Source organism: Hippocampus comes, unplaced genomic scaffold (genome assembly GCF_001891065.2).
Source record: "Hippocampus comes isolate QL1 unplaced genomic scaffold, H_comes_QL1_v1.1 scaffold17, whole genome shotgun sequence".
NCBI lineage: Eukaryota > Metazoa > Chordata > Actinopteri > Syngnathiformes > Syngnathidae > Hippocampus > Hippocampus comes.
In genome coordinates, this window is record NW_017805002.1 from 4,058,133 (window position 1) to 4,067,982 (window position 9,850).

A 9,850-nucleotide genomic window follows, 5' to 3' on the forward strand; every position below is an offset into this window, starting at 1 on the left:
GCTATTATTTTGTCACTGATATCGGCAAAAATTAGTTGTCTCTTGTGGGGGGACCCTAGAGCTTGGGGCCCTAAGGCCCTGCGTTATCTGCCCAATTGCAACATCTGAAAACAAATTTTTTCTCACTATTATTTAATTGCTGATGCTATTGCACTCATTATAATGTGGTCAGCAGGATGGCAGTGTCACTCACAGTCGAAAAACAAAGAAATATGACTTACATGTACTGTAGTCAATTATGTTATGTAACAACCCATAGTACTGTACCTAATAAATCAAAACACCTTCACCTGTCAAACTGGCTTTCCACTCATATTTTCCTGCTTAATAACCAAAATACAGGACCAAATATTAATAAAATACTTTGCCAAGTAGATAAGAGTGCAATATCTCCTTCCAGTCCAGTTTTATGCCTGGCATTTAATTTAAAAAAAAAAAAAAAGCACATTAAGTGTGTAAGAGTGAAACAAAGATGCACAATTTTTGTCAATCTTTTATTAACAGAAACTGACAATTCCCTTTGTACACATTTGGAAATACACTGCAAACAAGTGTATTTTTGCAGGCATCTAGTCGCAGTCGGTATGTAACACATTGAAAAGGCAAATATAATTACCACAATGACAGTGCTGATATTATCGAAAATGTATATGCTCAACATTGTCACTAAACAGTTTCAATACAGATTATAGTCATTTAATTTTGTGCAATGCAATGCCATACGAAGTAGAATATACTGTACATAACGGTGACCAATCATTCCCGGGGCCAGCCCAAGACTATTGGCGTTGTATTTAATGCAACAGTGGCACACACAGCTTCTCCCTATTCTACAGAATGAAGCAGCCTTTGCAATCACAATTTCACAATTACACTTCCAACAATTGAACACAGTTATGGTATTTTCACTTGAAATCATTATACTATGTCCACAATCATAAGTGTTACATGTACGTTCGTTGGTAAAAATTTTGCTTCCAAATTGGCACCTGAACAGATCATATCAAGTAAAAGTGGACGACAAAATAACATCAACATTGTTGCATTTTCAAGGCGCAGGGGCAGAGCTACGTCATGGCCAGGGTTGGAAATCTTGATACCTGTGACTTTCCTGCCATTTTCACAATGGCACAGTATTTTTAGATCTCTTGATACTCTGCCCAAATGTATTTATATTAACGGTATGTTTTATGAACAAATTTAAAATTTATCTCAATGCAAACTCTAAAAGAATCGGTCTGTAGTAAAGAATGTTTGATTCTTACTGTCAATATCAATCTAAAGTATAACTTTCACACCATAGCAAGCAAAAACATGGCTGAGAAGTCATTGTTTATCATACCATCCACATGAATGGTTTCATGAAATAAAATGCTCACCCAAAACATTCGTCATACAAGCAGAAACAAACTTAAATAACAAGCAACGTTTAGAATCGTTATGCATTAAGAGATTTTTGTGTCAATGTGCTGTTTGGATCTGATTTAAATGAATGGGTCATCAGTTGTAGTATGCAAAATGGTGTCGGGTGTCCATGACAATTGATAAATCTGTTTGGCTGTTTGCTAGCAGATAAGTCCACGAGATAACGGCAGCCTCAGAAATAGAACATGCAACATTGGAAGGGGTGTGGCTGTTAGAATGCCAAAAATATCATTGGCATACACAAAGTCATTTCATCAAACAAATGCTAACATAAAGTGCATCCGGAGAGTATTGACAAGGCTTCCCTTTTTCAACAGTTTATGTTGCAGCCGATGTCCATGTACATTTTGCAATAGTGCTGCAAGTTAAAATGTAGACAAAGGTAAGCACAGTGATTGCTGTCCGGATGCACTGTAAATAGCAAGTACATGTAGCTAAAGACAAAACAGCTAAGGTCCCTCCATCCATTTTCTATAATACTCATTGCGATTGAGTTGGAGCCTTCCGGTGAGCTTCGTATTCATTGTATTAAGGAGATGTCATGCTGCATATGACTCATGCTACCACACTTTCTTTAAATAAATCAACAGCAAGTTGACAATATATATGCAAATAGCAAAATATGTGAGCTTGCTGACAGGGTGGGCAATGACAGGGTGGAAATACTGTCCGAAAGTTAGCATTTAAAGCACATGGGGGACCTTCAATTACTAAAAAGATTCAGTAAGCAAATGGACTGTGTACTATTTAATACAGTACATATATTTTGGATTTGTGTTAAGTTGTGTAAAGACGGAAGAGGAACATAAGCTTGCTAACAACAAAAAAAAGAAAACACTTATATTGTCCATAATGCAAATGCGAGGCATCTTCAAAGGGGCAAGAGTTCTACTTTTTTTGCAGTTTTACTTTAGTTTTAATACTTAGTTTGGTACACTTTGTATACTCTTTATATTTTCTTGACTGTTAGGAATTTTAAAATGTTATTTTGAAAAACTGCCTGTGGAGAGAAGGTTTTGTGATGGCCGGCAGACTGAGCTTGAAACCAACTAATTCATTCAACATTATTTCCAACCAACGTTACGGAAGAGATTGTGTTCAACTCTGGGAGTTCCACGGAATCACATTATGAAAATAACAAGGGAGATGTTGGGTAGGCATGCCACTGACAAGTAAACAAATAAAAATTACCAAATCGTTGTGTGAGATGAGACTTCTCTGAAGTAAAGTATCTGAAGCTTCAATCACGAAAAAAAAAAATCCCAAACACCGCAGAAGACAAACTAATTCATGACCGAAAAAAAAGCCAATCAGAAGCAGAGGTTCATCCAGGGGTCAAAGCGTGTTTTGACATCGCTCGTGTCTGCTTCTTGAGCTCGTTATTTTTTTTTTCTTTTAATGTAGGTCAGGCATTACAGTTTTACTGCACACAAAAGAGAAAAGAACGCTGAAATGCAGACGGGGAAACAGTTATTAAAGCAACGCACCACTGAAAATGAATTGTCTTTCATTCGGTTTTCGGCAGCATACATATACATTAATAGTGCAAATTAATGACATCCAATTCCCTAAAATAAAAAAAAGTTAAGTCGATGAAATATCAAAATAAAAACATACTCTGTGCAGCGTCGCCTTGAACAATTTTGAGCAGCCCATGTAATCACTGTAATGTAATGCGTGCTCATTTTTCACTTGTTTATCTATATTGCTATAAAATGCGGTACGGCATCGTCAATTATTACCATAATTTAGATAGCATGCATAACTATCTCATGGTTGATCCATTATAACTATGAGAAATTAAATTTAAAAAAAAGACATTTATAACGGCAGTGGCTGGTGAATGCAAATAGCCTGCGTGCCTCCAATGGGCCTTCTATGAAAAGCTTTACATTCAAAAACATTAACGATTCTCACCAAAATTCTATATGTATATGCGTGCCCAAATCATACGCCGAAAATATTGAATACAAAGTCGCAACGTTTATGATTTTTATTATTTTTTTTACAGATGAGAGCCGGCTCCCAACATTGCTTTCTTCACAAGCAACACCTTACAATCTCTATAAAATCCACAATATTCGGGCATTTTCTAAATATGAAGCAGGAATGCATATTATTTGCGAATACATTTTGGTGACAATCGATCACGGTGTTTGTACATTAATGACAACGTTTGTTCTGTAAGGAGGTATGTGAGTAGGTAACACTTCTGACAAAATATTGATCCTTTTGATTGATTATTTCTGAATACAACTTGGGCACAATAATACATGTGCACATATGTATTGGGGAAGATCCATCACATTTTTCAGACGGAACGCTTTTTATGGCAAAATAGACCGGGAAACAAGTTAAAACTGAACAGTGCCATGTTATAGCACGCTTTGCGTCACATGAATATGTGAACTGTTCAAAATGGGTCAATATGGCTCTGTGCAGGGGATTTCAGTATTTTGACACTTGATTGGTTTACCCTTTTTTTCAGGGAAGAAGATGTTATTGATATTTGCACTATTAATTTTTATACATGCCCTGCAATTGGCTGGCAACCGATTCAGGGTGTCCCCCGCCTACTGCCCGAAGACGGCCGGGCTAGGCTCCAGCGCCCCCCGCGAACCTTGTGAGGATAAAGCGGATCGGAAAATGGATGGATGGATGGATGTTTATACACACTGCTGCCTAATCGAATAAAGGACAATGCATTTTCAGTGGTGTGTTGCTTTAAGTATCAGCAAAGTCAAGTTGGAAAGACTACAAGCTGACATGAACTATGCAAAATACACAAATCACAAAAAGTTCGGGATATTGAATTTTTGGGTGACATTTCAAGATGGACCTAAAACACACCATAACCTTTAAAGGTGAACTTTATTTGGCCTTCTCTAACCTTTTGAAATGCTTAAGTTTTTAAGTACTTTTTGCACAAGTTGCTGTTCTCAAACAAGGACCTGAACAACAAAATTCTGAATAAGTGCCATGAAATGACCAATACATTATCACTTCCATGCCTTTCCGTGACTCTTCCAGGGACTCTGTATTAGTAAGTCAAACACCAGAGGCCACTTCCCTCTGATAACATCGTGATTGAAGCCTTGAATTGCGAGTTACCGTTTTTCAGTAGTAAGATGTCATCTTGGTCTCATGATGTGAAAATGTCATCAGCATGATCAAGAGGACGGCTTAAAAACAAATTTTAATTGAACCGACAAATGTACTGGAAACACTTTGTTAGACAACAGCAAGCTGTGCAAAAGGTGTTGCAACATTGAACAAGCGGACATGTATTCAAAAGTTCAGAGAATGTCAAATTCAGTTGACATCGTTTATCAATTTCGAAATTTGCAGTTGACATGCACTTTTTCCAACGTGAAGAATGGATCATACAAAATTACGGTTTGCACAGATGTCAGGGATGTCTATTTCTTGATGGTGAGAAAAAATAATTAAAGCCAATAATTTAAGCAAATATCAAAAGTAATCACTCTCACATGCCTTATGGGTGGGAGATGACAGAATTGCGACACCAGCGTGGTTATTTGTAGGCTTTTGTCTGTCACTTCCAAAATCCATATTGTGAGCATTGTTTATGTCGCAGTACAATGGAAGAATGAGGAAAACGTTACAAATAGTCACCGGCATCATCAGCAGCATGTCCTGCGAGACTCTGACTCTTGCCGCCCCAGTTTGAAACCTTTTCCCGATGTTCCCCCGGCCGCATCTGTGACGGGGATGCGCTTACCTGTGTGAAGAAACACACACTGAACAGGGCTAAACACACACCAATTTATAACCTCATCATGACCAGGGGAAAAAATGGTTTGGGCTCACTGCTCTTTTCATGCGCGGTGTGCTCGAGATGACCAACACAGCAAACCACACACATAAGGATAACTCAACCAACAATTGTTTCAACACTTCCCCAAACCCTGATGTCTCTCGTAGTGCCATGACTGACTTGTGAGAGGCAGCAAAGTGCCACACTGCATCAAGACTGCAGGAAAATACATAAAAAAGAAGCTAGGCTAACTGTCATTTTATCCAGTAACTTTCACTGGTATCTCCTCATCATTGGGCGTGGCTTCCTGATTAACTACACTAAAGGACTTCTTTTTTTTTTTGTCCCTTAACTTTTATTGTGTAAATCAACAGACAACATATGGACATCATAACAATAATTGCCCTGAGATTGGGCCCTGACTCACAGTTGGGATTATCGGATTACAGAGAACTGGATTATCGGTAATGTGCTTCATTAATGGTCTTTTTGTTCTCTGCAAGTCTCAAGGAATACTCACTGATCTCTATAAACACCTCATTGATGTTAATGGCGTTCTTGGCACTGGTCTCGACAAATATGGCATGGATGGAGTCAGCGTAGTCTTTGGCGTCCTTCTCCAAGACTTCCCTGCAACCGGTGCGTGCCAAAATGGTTATGTTTCCACACACGCACGCACGCACGCACGCACGCACGCACGCACGCACGCACGCACGCACGCACGCACGCACACACACACACACACACACACACACACACATTGTCCAATTTCAACCATGACCAAGAAATATTCCGTTGTAACTCTGCAGTTAAAGATACATAGATGAGAGCTCCCTCCTCGAGGAAAACATGATGCAAGAACTACAGTAGAGTCTCCTAAAACTCGGGAAATTATGTTGTTGGAACAACATTTTTGTTCTTGTTTAAAGAGTGTTTCATCATCCTTAAACTATTAATAGGTAACTGATAAGCAGAGGGCTCGCCTGGAATTGCTGTTTATTATTCTTCTGACTTTCTTCTCAAGTTCCCTGAAAATTCACCAATTTTGGTAACCGCTTGTATCCTAATGAAAAAGTACATCATATGGATTCTCGAACAAGATCTCGCAAAACTCACTCAGTAGCGCCCCCTTCTAAAGTTAGAAAAAAATTATCCGCAGACACGGGTATCAATAATCAACACTTAATTGGGTGTGCATGTATCACGACAGGATGCATTTAAAAAAATGCACACAAAAAAATCTCAATAACCGATGCCTGAAATTGATCAGGCAGTCGGTTATTTTAGCTAAAAGGCGCCATTTGGGGTAAATTACTAGCTAGACGATAGATTTCAAATATTTTTTGGCATCTCATGTGGGCAGAGCATAGTGTCAAAGTTTGATGATCCTTTTGAGGATTCGCCATCAAAAGGTAATTGCGAGGGCCCTTTCGTCACTACTTTCAGCTAACATTTTTGCTTAGACTTCTCTGTTAAAAACGGTAACCAATTACTGAAATATTCATGAATGCCCTCCAGACGATTTGATTGAGAAAAACTGCACCAGAAGTATGCATGTGCACATGAACATGTGGCAGACTCTCCTTAGCATTTAGACGAAATTTAGCTCTTCCAAGACAGAACTTAAGCGGTCAAGATGTATCACTTTTACAATACAGAACTTCCTTGACACAGTTACTACTTTCCTATTGGTCAGGACTTTAATGTCTTTAGAGACAACAGGAAAAAAATGGTGACTTTGTGAAAAATAACCCACAAATAGGTGGGGGTTCACTATTTCACAAATATAATTGATCTCAAAGGAAACTTTTCTTTTTTTTTTTTTAAGATTAAAAAAAAATTAGAAACAGGCCAGCGTTTGGGGGTACAGTATGCCTAGACTAGATTTTTCCCATTTCTCACAGGCTCACCTGGCGTCTGACAGATCACATTTGTTGCCAGCGACCGCCACCACGATATTGGGAGGGCCATGCTGACGCAGCTCCTTCACCCAGTTTTTCAAAGTTTGGAAGGACTCCTGGCGGCACAAGCAAATAATATGTACTGCGCATTGACAAGCTTCTACTAGCGGTATCCGAGCACTGCTCCCAGTGTTAAAAAGAAAATAATCAAAAGACCGCCATTACTTCTGTGAACGTTTTTTTTGTTTTGTTTTTTTAACACATACAAGTGTTGCATCGTCGCCAGCACAGTGAAATCTGCCGTCGCTGGCGAAAGCTAAGCCAGCAGTTTCCCTCCTGTTTCCAGTTGTTTTTGCTAAGCTAGGATAATTAGCTGCTAGCTGAAACTTTATAGTTTACAGACAGATGAAATGAGAGGCTTTCAGATCCACGTTCCAAAATGCTTCAACCTTTCCCTCCACAGAAATACAAACTGTGGGAAGGACGTGCTACTGCCAAGTACGTAGATCTTCACATGGTTCAGAACAAACAGTTACACATCTACTGTAGAATTTAGTCAATAAATCCAGGTGTTATTTACAGACAAATAAGGAAGTTTCTTCCTTATTACACTCTCTGCACAGGCATTGGTAACTGGGAATAGAAACAATACCTCTTTAGTGATGTCATAAACAATGATGGCCGCTGCGGAGCCTCTGTAGTACATTGGTGCCAGAGCTCGAAACTATGGGAGGACAACAATATGAAAATACATGAAAAGGCAATACGTGGAGAAAAAATATATAGTTTTATAAATATGGGGACAACTAAAATCACTAGTATTTAGCTGTACTGGCATACATTTTTCTCCTACCTGTACGTTTTATGGGTTGTAGCTAATCCCTTGCAGACTGAACACTAGAGTGTGTTTTATTGGATTCAATAAAACAATTGCAACAAACCAAAGAAATTTGGACAGAAATGCCACAACAGCACATTGTTACAGTGAGCGGTTTGAATTAAACAAACACACGAAAAAAGCTAAACACGGAAGTTATCAAGAGAAAGACGAGCAGGATGTCAGGAGAGCTGCCACAATTATGACTTGAGTGGAAAAGCACGTGCGTTTGATCCTTAATTCATCACAACCTTCAGCTCAATCCAAACCAAATTCTCTCTGGAAAGGCAGGAACTTCTACTTATTTTCACATTTCGATGACTTGATCATTCGATTATTGAGTCAATTGCATTTCAGTGCGCTTCGACCACTGGCAACCAAACCAAAAAAACATATAAAGTGAATCTCAAATTAGAATATGGGCTAAAGCAAACAAATGTTATTTCATTTCAGTAGTTGAATACAAAAAGGAAAACTAATACACATGTATTCTAGATTCATTAAACAGAGCTGAATTTCTATACAGTGGTGCCTTGAGACACGAAGGACCCGACTTACGATGAGGTATCAGCCATTATGAGCTGCTTTTTTGCCACTCCCAGTTGAAGTTTACTGTCCAACTAAACATACAAGAAGGAGAATTACACACAGTCCACATAAAACAAGCACAGAGCTTTGTTTTAGGAGCGTCAGCTTGGCTACATGCTAGCATTCAATGCTGAAAATGGCCCAAGAATAGCATCTGTGTTTAAGTGTTGTAACTCTTTAAGCAATGGATATTTGAACACTACTAAAGTTGGAGAAACATATGTCAAAAGATAAAGTAAAAATACTCAGATTATTTATCCTCTGCAAAGAATGACCAATAGTACTGTGGTTTACTGCAAAAACTGTTACATTTCTCTGCATTCCATAGAATTATGTCATTACCGAATTTTTTTCGGAAGTACAATATCATAGTGTAGTTGTTATTAAAAGCCAATCTGCAACTTTTTTTTTTTTTGCCCGGTGTGAACATTTAATGGCGTTTCCATTCATTTCAAAGGTGAAAGAAGATTTGAGATATCAGTGCTTTGAATTAACAGCGGGGACGCAGAATGAATTAAAGGCACCACTGTATTTTAAAAAAATCCCGACTACTGTTTCTCTCGTTTTATGTACAGTGAAACTCCTCTACAACGAAATCATGTTTGCAGCAAGAAATTTTTCACAACAGGGGGTTTTTCACTGTAGCAAATTTGATCTCAGATGTAAGCACACACACACCCACACACACAAACGTATGTGTACACGCACACACAAACGTTTGTGTAATCTATTTTTATTCCAATAGTACATAAGTATGAGCACACACTTATTTGACACTTCATATTGTCAGTGTAGAAAGAAAAAAAGGGAAAGAAATTGCGAAATTTACGATCAGCATTCACTTTCACTTACATCAATTTCTTGGAAAATGTCTTTTATTTTGCTTGCTCCGTCTTTCATTTTGATCACTTTTACCCTCTCTTCCAGCATCAGAGCTCTTCTTGTCTTAGCTGCTTGACATCAAAAGGTCCGTTTTGTAACCATTTTAGCAATGCAACGTCCATCCTCGTCTGAATCTAACAATAACAAATACTTCCTGGAATGCAATGAACTTTTAAGCCAGCCACGGGATGTCTGAATCTAACAATAACAAATACTTCCTGGAATGCAATGAACTTTTAAGCCAGCCACGGGGCGCTTCGTAGTCCTCGATGGCCATAGTTAGCTCTCGAAGACTAAAAACCTTACGCTAACTGGAGCGCTTCTCTCTCATTAGCGCTCCAGTTAGCGTAAGGTTTTTAGCCTTCGAGAACGTTTCCTCGAATGCTTTACTTGTTATCA

General features: G+C 38.5%; 1 protein-coding gene across 1 annotated transcript in view; it reads right to left on the reverse strand.

Moving 5' to 3' along the window:
- Window positions 1-3,421: 3,421 nt before the first annotated feature.
- Window positions 3,422-9,850, reverse strand: part of rab22a (RAB22A, member RAS oncogene family) — a 14,355-nt gene continuing 7,926 nt past the window's right edge. Inside the window, exons 4-7 of the mRNA XM_019856768.1 lie at window positions 7,757-7,828; window positions 7,114-7,220; window positions 5,724-5,833; window positions 3,422-5,167 (exon numbers count right to left, since the gene is read on the reverse strand). Of these exons, the coding sequence (XP_019712327.1) occupies window positions 5,070-5,167; window positions 5,724-5,833; window positions 7,114-7,220; window positions 7,757-7,828 (387 nt within the window). The 3' untranslated portion in view covers window positions 3,422-5,069. The remainder of the gene's footprint in view (window positions 5,168-5,723; window positions 5,834-7,113; window positions 7,221-7,756; window positions 7,829-9,850) is intronic.